Source organism: Microplitis demolitor, chromosome 4 (assembly GCF_026212275.2).
Source record: "Microplitis demolitor isolate Queensland-Clemson2020A chromosome 4, iyMicDemo2.1a, whole genome shotgun sequence".
In the NCBI taxonomy this organism is placed as follows: domain Eukaryota; kingdom Metazoa; phylum Arthropoda; class Insecta; order Hymenoptera; family Braconidae; genus Microplitis; species Microplitis demolitor.
In genome coordinates this window covers 20,298,740-20,313,481 of record NC_068548.1, presented here as the reverse complement: position 1 = coordinate 20,313,481, position 14,742 = coordinate 20,298,740, and the positions used below count along the sequence as shown (strand labels likewise).

At 30.9% G+C, this 14,742-nt stretch overlaps 3 protein-coding genes across 4 annotated transcripts; 2 read left to right on the top strand and 1 right to left on the bottom strand.

Annotated features, from left to right (window-relative positions):
* Positions 1–230: 230 nt before the first annotated feature.
* LOC103568140 (uncharacterized) lies at positions 231–2,479 on the bottom strand. Its single transcript, XM_008544853.3, has 5 exons — positions 2,140–2,479; positions 1,908–2,018; positions 855–1,367; positions 559–679; positions 231–481 (listed from the first exon to the last, which is right to left on the bottom strand). The coding sequence occupies exons 1-5, from the start codon at positions 2,286–2,288 to the stop codon at positions 344–346; spliced, it is 1,032 nt and encodes a 343-aa protein (XP_008543075.1). The 5' UTR covers positions 2,289–2,479; the 3' UTR covers positions 231–343.
* Positions 2,480–3,268: 789 nt separating this feature from the next.
* Positions 3,269–6,109, top strand: LOC103568141 (ATPase WRNIP1). The gene is made up of 5 exons (XM_008544854.2): positions 3,269–3,449; positions 3,532–3,868; positions 3,968–4,156; positions 4,544–5,576; positions 5,883–6,109. Exons 2-5 carry the CDS (start codon positions 3,578–3,580, stop codon positions 5,996–5,998), a joined length of 1,629 nt encoding a protein of 542 aa, XP_008543076.1. The 5' UTR covers positions 3,269–3,449; positions 3,532–3,577; the 3' UTR covers positions 5,999–6,109.
* A 1,285-nt stretch (positions 6,110–7,394) lies between these two features.
* LOC103568142 (LHFPL tetraspan subfamily member 2a protein) lies at positions 7,395–14,722 on the top strand. Of its 2 annotated transcripts, none has more exons than XM_008544856.3 (5): positions 7,395–7,554; positions 13,153–13,342; positions 13,398–13,670; positions 13,878–13,991; positions 14,089–14,200. In XM_008544856.3, the coding sequence occupies exons 2-5, from the start codon at positions 13,213–13,215 to the stop codon at positions 14,109–14,111; spliced, it is 540 nt and encodes a 179-aa protein (XP_008543078.1). In that variant the 5' UTR covers positions 7,395–7,554; positions 13,153–13,212; the 3' UTR covers positions 14,112–14,200. The 2 variants fall into 2 exon arrangements, with proteins under 2 accessions (XP_008543078.1, XP_008543077.1); XM_008544855.2 differs by having other exon boundaries at positions 7,397–7,554; positions 14,073–14,722.
* Positions 14,723–14,742: the final 20 nt, after the last annotated feature.

The window sequence follows — 14,742 nt, the reverse complement described above, 5'->3', positions numbered from 1 at the left end:
ACGATATCCCCTTCTCCTTTCTCTTTGCTATAGTAGACAGACTTGATATAAGTATTGCGCGAATTACATCAATATATTATATATAGGAGTAGAATATAGAATGTATACAGTAAGACGTCAGGCGCAAGCTCATGAATTATTTAAAAATACATAGTTTTAATTAAATTCGAGTATTTAAAAAAATAAAATTTAATTTATATGAAAATTTGATTTATTTAAAAATAGTTATAATTTTTTATTCAAAGTAGTAACAAAAATAATTCTATAAAAGTTATTAACTAGATTAATTTAACAATATAATTTAATTAAATAAATAATAGTAAATATAAAAATTAGTAATTTTTTACGGAGGACGTTTTTTTCGAGTTATGTTTTTAATTTCTTGTTCTATTGTTTCAGGCAAGCCGTAACTTTTAATTTGAGGAACTATATATGAGTAAAAGCGATTCATGATAGATTTGACAGATCTGTGTGGTAAATACTAAAACAGATAAAATAATCATAGTAGTAATACGTAAAAAAGTAAATAAATGATTAAATAATAATTATAATACTTACATTGTAACGGTACTTCATTTCCTCCCATACTTTTTGACAGTTCCACTTATGAATGAGTTTGTCTTTGACTATATAATGAAGCAAGCAATACTCCTCCCATTTTTCGAAACGTTTTCTTTTCCTAAAACAATAATAAATATTAGTTGTTATTTATTACATACTTTTATATGGTAAAAAAATTTCAGAGTGAACTCGGATGAACTCTGAGTACCAAACTTAAATAAAATCCGAATTCAATTTGTAAGAGTAACTGACTAAAAATTATCTAATTATCCAGCGTTAAAATATTAACTTACAATTGATCATTAGGAATTATCCATCGTGATTGCGATTTCTCGTGAGACTCCAACCAGTTTTTAACTTCCGCACTTGCATATATATCTTTACTAAAATCACTCTTTAAATTTTCTTTATTTTTTGAAAATGGAAATGAAAATGCAACTGTCTTTTTAATAGGAGTAGATTTAAAATTATCATCACTATCGCTTGAGTCAGGTAAAGCATCCGGTGTTACTTCAAAACCCATAACTCTTTGGTGAGATCCAGCTTTTAGTGGTTTGTCATTTGAACTACTAGGTTTTGCTGCAGGAAAAATTGGTTCACTACTTCTCACATGCCCATCGAGTTTCTGAGGAACTTTTACACTCAGTGATTTGACATTTGAATTTTCTGGTTCACTGTCACAATCAGACGACTCGTCTACTATGTAAATTTTATTTTTCTTCACATTACCAACACTAACACTGGGTACGTGAGAATCTTCTGCTGGGTTACTTTTCTCATCTATTTTACTGACTTTGTTAGTGCTTCTGCAAATATATAACAATTAATAAATATGAATGTAGCTGACAATCGACAATTGTTTTTATTTTTAAATAAATAAAATGTGAAAATAAAAATTTTAAAACGTCTACTTCGATAATTGAAAAATCAGAACTAGAATTTTTTTACATTTCGTTATTTTAATTAATTAATTTACTTATTTATTTAAAATTTATAAAATGTCTAATGTGTTACATTTACACTCATAACAATTTAAAAAAATATATATCTATTGTTTAAATTAAATTAAACGTCTGCTGTATTCCAAATCTATTTTTCCAACATAAATTGTCATCTTGAAATCAAAATTTTGCAACGAATGACAAATCTGACGCCTGACATTAGCTGTCAATATTTATAAATTATTTGATATTATCGTAAGTAAATTAACTTACAAGTATAATTACATTGTCATCTTGTCAATAAATGTATGGATTGGAATTACAGCCTGCGTTTAATTTACAAATAATTATTGATAAGTATTTATAGTAATGTAATTAAAATTTCAAAACATTTAAATTTACTACCTGACATTTGCTGATTTATCAACTAAATTATTTGTAGACTGTAGTATTTTTGTTGGTGGTGCTGGAGTATCAGAATCATCATCATTTTGTGAACTATTGTGTGTATCATCACTGGAAAAAAATATATGTATAAACGGATAATTTGTCATGTGAAACTGAAAATATAAGAGAAATGTAGAAACTCATTTTTCTATTGATAATAATTTATTAGGTGGACAAAAATAATCAAAACCTTATATTTGTTTCACTTCCAGACTCATCCCTGTAAGTTTCATTGAATGAACCATCCAACCATTGAGTTTCAGGAAAATATTTATCTTCATCTTCTTCTTCTTTCCAAAGATCTGGAGATTCGCAAGGACAGTAGTCAGGACTAAACATATTTTTATAATTGATAATTTTTGTTTTAATTAATATCGAAAGAAATACAAAATGCCGGGTAACGTAGTATATTTTTAATCTAACTCGGTATTATGAATTTAGGTTAAGCAAACATATAGAGGGCATTCAGAAATTCTTGAAGCTCACCAGCAGCCGTGCAAGCGCAGCCTATTAACAACACGATTTTTGCACGAAAAACCTGCGTGTTTTTTTTTTTTAGTATTTTAAATATTTCTACCATTTCTAATGATTTTTAAGGATTGTTGTGGAATTTTTATAAAATGTTCAATAATTGATCTATTGATCTAAAAATTGGCTGACACAAAACTCGATCGTTTGTGTCGATATCAGTATAACTGGGAAATTCAAATCCACGATAAAATCTCCTGAAAAAAAATATTAGTGTAAATGTTGCAAACATGAGAATTCTTCAATTACATATAAAAAAATTAAATAATGGAAATAATAAAATTTGAAATAAATGCATGTACTGAATTTTGAATTGTCTAAGCGTGTATTTTTTTATTTTTTACTTTATTATTTTAAAAAATATGCGTGTGAATGTAGCAGACATCAAACAAATTTTAAGTTATAAATGTGTACAGAAAATAATTAAAAAAATACACTTATTAATTTTTAAATTCTTTAAATGCGCATTTTTTGTCTTACAGATTTTCTCGGAAATTATAAAAATTTCTGTAATAAAAATTAATTAATAAATATAATTATTTTTCTTATTTTATTCCACCACGTGTATTAATACTACACGTGCCCTCAAGTTAAATATTTCATTCATTTTCCGAGAAAAATATCGCATGAATATTTACAGTTTGAATAAATTTTTCTGATTGGTCTTCCCGCACTTTTTTTTGGTATGTTTACATTTGAATATACGACTTTACGTATCCTGTGATTGGTACTTCAAGTAAATTTATTATTGAAAATCCAGCTTTATATATTTTATAACCTTGACCGTAAGATTCAGGTTTGGCTTTGTTTGGATCATAAACTCAAAGGTTTGCTTGTATTGATAAAAAGTTAACTCTTTTAATTAATAATTGTGACATTAATTTAAATCAACGTAATTGCAACACTAGCCGATGCTCAAATTATTTAAAAAAATTTTTTTTAATCATACAAAAAACGAGTGACAACTGACAGGTAAATAGATAATAGAAAATATCAATGGACATCAACAATTATATTTTATAGCAATGATAATAATTATCGCATTGTATTGCAGAGTTATTGATGATTGTATCAGTAATTATTATTCATATTTATAAATAATGGAGAGTGAAGTCGAGTGTCCGATTTGTTCAAAAAAATTTCCGCAATCAACTATTGAAACTCATGCTTCCAAGTGTTTGTTTTTAAATGAGTCGACTTCAGAACCCCAGGCGTTTCTTAAAAGACCGCGAATTGATAATCAATCCAAGGCCAAGAGTCCTAATGTTGTTAAAAAATTAAAAAAAAATGTAAATACTAATTTAAGTCAAACGCAAATTTTTTTGTCTTCATCGGCTACTGAAAAACGTAACGTTGAAAATGTTGATGATGTTCCCAATGCCGAGACTGAGGTATTCATATTTTATTTATTATAAATTATAATAATATTGAGTATGACAATCGATTGAAATAATTATTTATATTAATACTAATATTTATTTTTTATTTAGGAAATAAATGTTACCACAAAACCTGTGAAAAAAGAAAATGTACCTCTGGCTGAAAGAATGAGACCGACATCTCTGACAGATTATGTTGGACAATCTCACATTCTCGGAGGACAAAGTATGTTATTGCAATTATTAAATAAAGGAGAGATTCCTAATATTATTCTTTGGGGACCACCGGGGTGTGGTAAAGTATGTCTGAATTATTTGATTGTCCTTAAAGACAGTGTTACAATTCTACTCACAATATCTCTACTTAAGGGAAGTAGCCACAACTCACTTAACTTTACTCACCCTCAACTTTACTCACAGATTTTTTTACTCAGGTTTAACTCTACTCAGTTATATCTTTACTCAGCCTCAACTCTATTCACAAATAATTGCAATTTTATCAATAGGCTAAAATACGTGAGTAGAATTGTAGCTGAGTAAAGATATAAATGAGTAGAGTTAAACCTGAGTAAAAAGAACTGTGAGTAGAGTTGAGGCTGAGTAGAATTGTAACACTACCGTCCTTAAACATAAACAAAAAATTAATTGATTTGTATCTTAAATTAAAATTCTATTAATTTATTACAGACTTCTCTAGCAAATGTAATATCTAATATATGTAAGAAAGATACTACTGGAAAAACACGTTACGTTAAATTATCAGCCGCAATGTGTGGGGTAGCTGAAGTTAAAGAAGCAACAACAATTGCCGGTAATGATTTAAAATTTGGCCGCCGTACTGTTATATTTATGGACGAAATCCATAGATTTAATAAATTACAGCAGGATATATTTTTACCCCACGTTGAGTCTGGAAGAATAACATTAATAGGAGCGACAACTGAAAATCCATCATTTAGTTTGAATTCAGCGTTGCTCAGCCGCTGCCGCGTAATTGTTTTAGAAAAACTAACAGTAAAAGATTTGTTAAATATTTTAAATCGCGCGGTAGAATCAATTAAAGGCGTAATATTCAAAGACACTATTGATGTCAATAGTTTGCCAGAAGTACCGCGATTTTTAATTGACGAAAAGACGATTGAATTTTTGGCAGATACTTGTGATGGAGATGCGCGAATAGCTCTAGGCGGTTTGGAGCTGGCTATTCAATCGATAGTGCCCAATGAAAAAGACTTTCTGGTGAAAGGTCCTGGTTTGATAACGCTTGAGGACATCCAGGAGAGTTTGAAAAAGACTCACATGCTGTATGACAAGAAAGGAGACCAGCACTATGATATGATTTCAGCATTACATAAATCTGTGCGTGCTAGCGATGAAAACGCTGCGTTATACTGGCTGACGAGAATGTTATCAGGTGGAGAAGATCCTGTTTATATTGCCCGTAGATTGGTACGAATGTCTTCTGAGGACATTGGTCTCAAGGATCCAAAAGCTCTAGGTATTGCTGTACATACTATGCATGCTTGTAAAATGATGGGAATGCCTGAGTGCGATGTCTTACTCGCTCAATGCGCTATATATTTAGCAAGAGCTCCTAAATCACGATTAATGGAGGATGCTCTTAGAGCAGCGCAGCGAGTTGTTGCTAATCACAAAGGTCCGCAACCTGGTGTACCTTTGCATCTAAGAAATGCTCCAACCAAACTTATGGGAGAGCTTGGTAATTTTTTTTTTTAACATTTTAAAATTTTATTAATTGATTTTTTGATTACCCCAATAGCCACTTTAGCTTGAAATTGACGTTGAAATTACCTGAAATTTGCTGCCCGAATTTGTCGACAATTTGACAGCAAAAGGTGTAAAGAAATTTGACAATTTCCGTCAAAAACGGAAAAGTCCGAAGTTGACGCACATTTGACGAAAAATTTAAAGAAATTTTTGTAAAGTACACTTGCTATAGACTGTGCTATGAGGGTAATTAATTAGTTTGTTAGTCCGCTACTTAAAAAATAAACTTATTTTGTAGGATATGGAAAAGGTTACAATATGAGACATCATGAAGAATCCGGTCTGAGTTATCTACCTCAAGGTTTAGAGGATGTTGATTTTTTTAATGGCGAAGATCCAATGGAGGCTGAGTAATTATTGTTAAAACTAAATATATATATTTTAAGTACTGTAAAAAAAATAACGTTATTTTTTTGACTAAAATGCAGGGTACGGAAAGTACAAATAAAGTATTATAATTGTTAATTTAAGTGTTACTTCACTTATTTTACTTGTGGTATTTTTAGAGCAATTTTTTAAATGCTTTATGATTTTTTACTTCTTATACCTTGGAGCTCCGGCACATTCAATTTAGTTATATCACGGTAGCGAGTGAATGTTCTTTGAACACAGCTGCAAAAATTAGTCATCAATGTGATTTCTTTATATATAAATTATATTTATATCACTATAATCATCAAATATCTAACCATAACTTTCTCTTGGTTCGTTAATTAGTTGCACGATAATTTTAAAAATACAAACATCACTTTTATAAATTTTTTTATTTTCAGATTAATTGCAAATGATTTATGATTCAAAAAAAAAAATAGTGATCGAAGCATGTTTCTACCATAATGTGATCTTTTATTTATCTTTAAATATATTTTACCGTCCAAGTATTAAAAAAATTTTTATTATAGATCGTAATGCACTGCACGCACAATTTATATATACATATATATATATAAGCAAGGGAATTTTATAGCCTGTTGAAATAGACCACTTAAATTTACGGCGGGACGAGACATTAAAAGAAATATTTTTTAAATATTAGTTTAACTTTTGAATTTAAACTTCGATAAATTTTTAAACCAATACCATAACAGTCTTCACTACAATTCATACTTTAAAAAATAAATCAAAACTCTATAAAAATATTCTAACTCAATTTGATCGAACTTTTAAAAATTATCGTAACTATTCTAGATAAATTAGATCCTGAAGTTAACAATAAAAAATCTTCGGATTTTTTTTGAACAAATTAATTACAAAAAAAAAAAACTGAAAATATGCACAGGTAGAAAATTTAAAAAACTACAGGTGCAATTTTTGAAAATACATTTTTTTATAATTCATCATTTCAAAAAGAAAAAAAAAATTATCAGACGTTCGCTAACTTCAGTATCATTAGAAATCACGTCAATGTAAAAGATAGATGAGATAGAACACAATGGCATCCTTTGATACTTTGAGCCCAGCATGTAAACGACCTGGTGCATTTTATAGTGTAATAAAAAAAAGCTCGCATTATTCCTCTTTACTCTCAATTACAGGGAATATTTTCCCAAGTTAAGTTTACTTGTATTTTTATTTACTTCCAGTCGCCATTATATATAATATAATATAATATAATAATAACCACCACTATTAAAGTCTCATTTTCTCAGCACATTCATCCATTCGTAGGATCGGTGGCCCTCATATATCTCCTTGTATTGCTCTTTACTCACACTTACGCTTCTGTTCTTTTCCCTTCGCTTCCTCGTTTATTCTATTCAGTATTCAGTTTCGCTCGGCGCTCTGTCCGCGCTGGTTCTCCAAGCACCGGCTTACTACTTTTACTCACAAATATATACTACAAGTGTCTTCTCCATAAACAATCAACCGAAAATTCCCGCGCTACCAGACAAGAAAAAACAATCAAGACCGTAAGTTTAAGTTTTTTATATCAATTGCAATTAATTTAAAAAATAAACAAGTACTCCAAATTCTAGTCCGTAAATTTAATATTTTTTTAAACTTTATCTAGCATGTGGGTGTTTAAAGACATTAGTCATCGATTACGTCCTCAAAAAGTGTTTATAAAAATACGGGTCTGACCAGAAGCAAGAATAAGCGATGAACGTCGTACGATTTAAAGTTTAACTCCGCGTTTTATATGAATAATTCATTAAAGAGGGCGGTTGAATTCCCTCAAGCTGTCTTCTTACTTTCCGTACCTCTCTTCACCTCAGTGTCTCTTGTCTCTTTATTTCTTCAAATGATTTCTCGAATAAATAATATTCATTTTTGAATATTATATCTTCAGTCGCATAACTAAACGTATACCTACAAGTAGAAATCCAAGACAATAAAAACGTACATCAAAATATATAAAAAATATTACCATAATATTATGACTAATAAGACTATTTACTTGCATTACAGTCGATTGAGCTGGTAAGCCGTGACTTGAACGACAAATGTTCTTATATAAACATCTATCGCAATACAAAGCTTAAATAAATAATCAATAAAAGGACACCCCAAGTGAACTGTCATTTATTCTGGAGTTGATCCATGGAACAAAATTTCGAGTCTCGTAATTTATTTTATTAATTTTCTTCATTAAATAGACACAATTTTTAATATTTTTCATGCTCTTTTGTCCATCAGAGTTCGTGTCATCGCTCTTTATCCTCTTACTCCTTATTTCTTCATACGGACATCATCTTCTCCGACTTAAGTATTACCGTCATCAGCCTACGCATTTATCTTAACAGTATGTTGTACAGTACACAGAGTAACTAACACTTGTTCATATGAATTTTACATTTATATACTACCCGTACTATTATAATGTTTAGGATATAGATATATGGGATAACAGGGTTGAGTTGTGTTGAGCTATATGGCTATGAGGATAAGAATGAGGAATCCCGTCAAGATAAATGCGTATTATGGTATTAATGTATGGGTACATATATGTGTTGTTAATATGTATATGGATATATGTACACCAACGCAAAGGTTGCTGTACATAAACAGGCTATTAGATTCTTCTACCGACATCTTAACACGCGACGCATTCTAATTGCACGAGAAGAAAAGTTAAGACAGAGCAGAGACTAAATTTTTTTTTTTGCCGTTAAATGATGCGTGTGCACGCACCAGTCACGCTTCGAGACTTCCTCTTGGATGATGATGATTTTTTTTTTTTCACGACCCAAAGGATAGGCCGGACGTTTATTTTTTTGCTTAATATTTTTTATTGATAGAAAATATTTGTTTAGTGTTATCTAGTAATTGTCCGATTTATCTAATTAGTATTAGATCTACTCTAATCCGCATTCTGATTCAGAGTTTTAATATTAAAGTAAACTTCTATTAAAAGTTTATTTTACTCCAAGGGGATTGAATAAATACACAGTAACTCGCTCCGTATTTACTCCAGATTTAATCCGCATTTACTCCGCAAATTTTATTAATTATTTTTCAGGTCTAGGACTAAGACTAGATTAAAAGTGGACATTTCTATTAATCAGATTTTATCTGATAAATAAAAAATAAAACTGTAATTGTCAAAAAATCTTAGAACGTGAAAATATAATCTTCAAAATGAATATTTATAATTATGATGTATCGGTCTTGGATGATACAGCAGTTAGTTAAAGTGTCCGGACTCTACTCTGTTAGATTAGGGCTTTGAAATGAAAATAAATAAATGATAGAAGAAGAAGAAAAAGTAGGAAGGAAGAAATGAGATAAAAAATAAAATATTTACATCAGTATTAAATTTATAATTAAAAATATTTATAATAAAAAGTTTTATCATTTGGTATACCGGCAGTACCAGACGTCGTGTCGGACTTCCGGCTGGGCAGTGTGATGTTGCTATTATAATATATTACTCGAAAAAAATACGAGAAAGAATAAACAAGAACGCCAACGCTCATCGCTAATAATAGACCAGCTGACAATGAGTCCGCTATAACGAGAAAAATAATTACTCAAAAAAATATATATACATATAACAATAATAATAGTAATAGTAATAAAATTATAATAGAGTAATAGAGTAACAGTACTGTATTGTATTGGAATAGAGATCGGATTATTCGAGAAGAAATAAAAAAATCAGTGAAGAAATGATGTAAGATTATTTATGAAAGGAAATGTGATATTATGTATGATTAAAAGTTCGTTGATAACAATGACAATTGATGTGAGATGAGCTTAAAAATTATAACTATCAAGTTATCATCGTTTATCTTAATTATTTGTACCGTTAGTTTACGATCCAGTAAACCATTTTTTCGCTTCTCGTATTCCCTAATTATCGCAACGATCAACGTCTCTGATGGGATGAACTGGTACCAGGTTACTTTTGCTCTCAGGGAACTTTAGCTCCAATACTCCAAGGCTGCTGAGCACATGTATGTACTGTATATCTATATGTGACAGAAAATAACATAATGTTAGTTCTCTTATTATTATTTAGCTCCAACAGGAGTTGAGTTTAAATAAGTAACATAAAAAAACAAGACTCAAGTTAAAGAACAACGATCGCCTAGAGGCAGCAACTTGAGCGTGGATTTAAAATTGCGTTAACTCGCTGTCTCTTTTTATTCATGGGAAAAGTATTAAAGTACTAGGTACTTTGTACCAGGTACCAGGTTACTACCGAGTCCGAGTACTTGCCGATACAACAAATAAGTCAAAAAATAAAATCAAAAGTAACGAGATTGTTTATCCTTAGCTATACTTTGAAAAATAAACTTCTTGCATTATATATTAGTTTACTTACGTACATTACCATTACACGGGGCTGAGCCAAGTTAAGACCCTGATATATGTCGGGGATTGCAGTCGTTCAAGTCGACAAGCAGATGTAACTACTGGGAATTGTGTTTAATATATATATATATAACTTTCTAGAAGTTAGTAGTCATTTTGAGATTGGATGATTCGTTCAAGTATAATTTTAATTAATTTTATTGGAGTGAAATTTAAATTTAAATTACCAGTGACTTTGTTTTAATTATTTATGTTGACTTTTTTTTTTTAAAAGGGATTTAGATTTAATTAAAATTTTCTATTAGTGTTTTTAAAATTTAAATATAGATGCAAATTGTTTGGGTCATTAATTCGAGTCTATGGGTTTGGCCGGCGACTAGCTCGTAACCATAGAGTTCCAATAAATCATTGCTGATAAAATCACCAGTAACTTTTATTTATCATGACTATTATATGAGTATGGGAATATAAATATGACCAGAGCGTAGAGCATATTATAGTATAAATTCGAGCGAAGAAATGGCTACGTAACATAAAGGCACGTGTGACTAAAGAGTTACGGTTAAAGTGTGGAGTATATTGTCTGAGAAAACTCCTAAGAAGATGGAAAAGTATGAGTATATAAATATATAAATAACAAGTGGTGGGAATTGTGATGCTGGTGGATGCCGGAATGAAAGAGAAAATTGCGAGGGAGATAAATTTATATGAGTATAAAGAAGTTAAGATAAAGAAGAGGTGAGAGACGAGAGCACCTGCTGGCCAGCTGGCATCCAGATGCCTCGATTATGCAACAAATTCACATTTCTCTTTGTTTTTATTTTTTATTTCCATCATTAGAAAAAAATATTTTAAACTACATATGGGGAAGTAAAAAATTTTCGGTTACTTTTTCAAGATTTATTGATGATAACATTCATTTATTTAATATGCTGACCTAAATTAAGTCTAAATTTATATCAGCGAATCGGTATTTAAGAAGATCGAAATGTTGGGTCGGGTTTAGACCGGAAATAGGATTTAAAATAAAAAAGAGAAGTATATTATGTTCTAACTTGCAGGTTTAAATTATAAATATACTTTTGATTTTTTAGTGTCCCTAAATTTAAGGCTTGACATTTCACCTCTTATATTACGTCAGTTTTGAAAGCAAAAGCCAGTGAAATATATATATATGTATTTATATATGATACCAAAAGTAAGAGTGAAAGAGAGAGGGGATATGGTGATGACTAATAACTTATGCATCTCCGTACACTTTCAGACTCTGAGTGATCAGAGATGAGCGAATCGATGTTCACTTCTGGGTGGGCAGTCTCCAGTATCCAGCACTACTTTATCCGTGTTCTCAATGCATTCTCTGGTTCTCATCTCTCTTATATTTATATGTATACATATATTTGCAACGTATGTGGCCTTAGGCAAAAGAACAGACGAATTGATAAGACCGCCTCCTCATCACCGAATGAGAAATTACTTAGAGTCTTAATATAATAGAGAGAGAAGTAAAGAGAAATGAAAATTTATTTTTGCTCTCGATTCGATAACATCCAAAAGACTTACCACTAACTAAAAACTACAAACAGAGATTAACTAAAGCTGATCTCTCGAGTAAACAAGATACGAGCGGGTTCGATCCCCAATCGGTAGATCTCCCCCACTTGGTCCAGTCCCCAGAGTTTGCGGGGTGGAGCAAAAAAAATATTAACTAAAAATAAAAGGAAGAGGAGTAAAAAAAAAAAATAAGAGCCGAGAATATTTGAGATTCCGGAGTTGACCAACCGTAAGTGAGGAGAAGAATAGAATAAAAATCTCACGGACACAATTCGTTACATGTAGCGCGGGATCAAAAGCAGCATCTTAACATTGGATCGTAGCGCTTAAGATGTACGGGAAGGAAGCGCGAAGCATGTGAGGGTGATTAAGCTGACGAGATCGCCGTCTCATGTCTTGTGTTTGATCGTATAGAATTAAAGATCGGAGAATATCCTTCCTTGGTCTTAACACTAGGACCTTACGGGCGCCGTGTACGTCTAAGTGAGACACGATCCTTCCTTTTATTCCCAGGACTTCCTGGAATTCTGCGGGAGAACAAAGAAACGGGCCTCTTGTACAGACTTCAACACTCGTGTATCTTCTATCATGTGGATCCTTTTATTTAGGATAATACTCTTACCTTTCTCTCTTACTTTTTACTCCCTATTCTTTATCCTGTCGCTTGAATTATTTGCTTCCATATAGACATACACTGCTCCAAGTGTTGCGGATATAATCATCGGAGATCCTATTAAAGAATACCAGCGAGACGTGACATTTGTATTGGATTCCAGTAAAAACCCAGCCGTATAATTAGTCCAGATTTTTAATTTATTTCATTTAAAAAAATGAATCTTGAAGGCAAGCGAGTGTCAAACTGAACAGAATTTTTGCTTAACATTAGATTAGATTTAGACCCTCGTTGACTTTAAACTGGAGATGACTTGACACACATTGTAACGTGATATTTTTTTATTTTTTATGCACTTCAATTTAAACTGGATATTTTTAACTTAACTTGGCAATGTTGAGAGCAAATCTTTGCTTGGGCATTGGGTTGAAGATTTTAGGAAACGAGCTAACAAAAAAATTTACAAGACGGCTATTGAAATAAAATGAGCATTAATGAGATGAATAAGAGTTTTTTATAAATTTAAATGAAACGCTTAATTTGAGTAATTAAATAATTTAAATTTATAATGTTTTTTTTTCAGTTCGTGGGAATGAAAGGAAGAGGCTGAGAATGAGATAGTGAGGAGAATAAAATAGGGACAATGTGCTATGTGATTGTTACCGGCCGCAGTCTTCTGTGGTCTTTGCTGTCTCTTGTTGCTTTGATGGCCGTATTTTCGGCTCTCATTACTCCCAAGTGGATTGTTGGACCTCCGAAGACTAAGGATACTCGTAAGTTGTGGCTGGAAAGTTGATAAATTTAAATTAATTATAATTTTTTCCTTAGAAAATGGCACTGAACTGTACACACCGACAGCGGGAATTTTCAATCGGTGCACGATGCTCTTTGGTAGGGTTCACTGTGCTAATTTCAACATCGATGGTCTGGCGACAGATTCAAATGTCTTTCCAGGCTGCTGGAAAGCTTCACTATTTTTCCTTGCTCTAGGACTATCAGTAATGGCACTTACAGTATTTGCGGCTGTGATTGGCTGCTGTGTCCAGAGTATTGGTCGCAAAAGTATTTTTAATCTCGCTGGAGTAGCACAAGCTATTGCTGGTAATTAAAAAAAAAATATTAATATTGATGGCGATTAAAATGGAATTAAAAAATTCCTTGACTGCAGTCAAAAAAAAAATAAAAGTAAATTTTTATAATTTTCCTGAGACTAAAATTTCATAAAGTTTCCAAATTAATTGCCACCTTATAATTCTGTCGTAAATAATTTTTAAAAATAATTAAATATAATAATAAAATTAAAAATAGGAATTCTTTACTTGATGGGTATGATTTTGTATCCCGCTGGATGGGGTGCAGAGAGAGTTAGACGTATTTGCGGTCTTGATGCTTCGCCTTTTTATCTTTGTGATTGTAGCTTAGGTAATTATAATTAACTATAATTATAATTATAGATAATTAAATTTATTTATATATTTAATTACAAAATTTAATTGTCTAAAGGTTGGGCATTTTATAGCGCAGCAATCGGAGTTGCTTTGACATTTGTTTGTGCTGTACTAAGTGCGCAAGCTGAAAAATCAACAGCCAGTGACAAGGTCCAGGATAAGATGAATGAAGGCAAGACATTAATTTGTCTCGCGTAAATATCCATTTGTGTATCAAATAAACTAAATGATAAATGGTCAAGATAAAAATAAGTGCCCGAAAAAATAAATAAATAGCATTGTGATGATGTCAAGAGAGTAAATATCTGTAATACACAATAGATTGCATTATTATCATTATAATAACAAAGAGAATCCAGGAGCTGTAATTCCATTGTGTCGCTGAATATCAATGAGAAGCTTGTCGCTGCCTAACAGCCTTTTTTTAAAAAAAGTAGACTGTAATCGTTGCATTTTATTATTCATGTTGATGTTACGCTGGATTTAAAAGACTTACCAGCTGTTCATCAATTGAAATATTTGACTTAATCAAGATACAAACACTGATCTTACTTCTCTGAATTACTTAATTCTGTTACTTAACAATATTAATTATATTTTGTATTTATTAATTATAAGAAATCTTAGTTATTGGAACAAAAAAATTTTATAATAATTTATATAAGATTTTAATAAATATATTCATATAAATGTTGTGTAAATATATATTATAGGTATTATTTTTA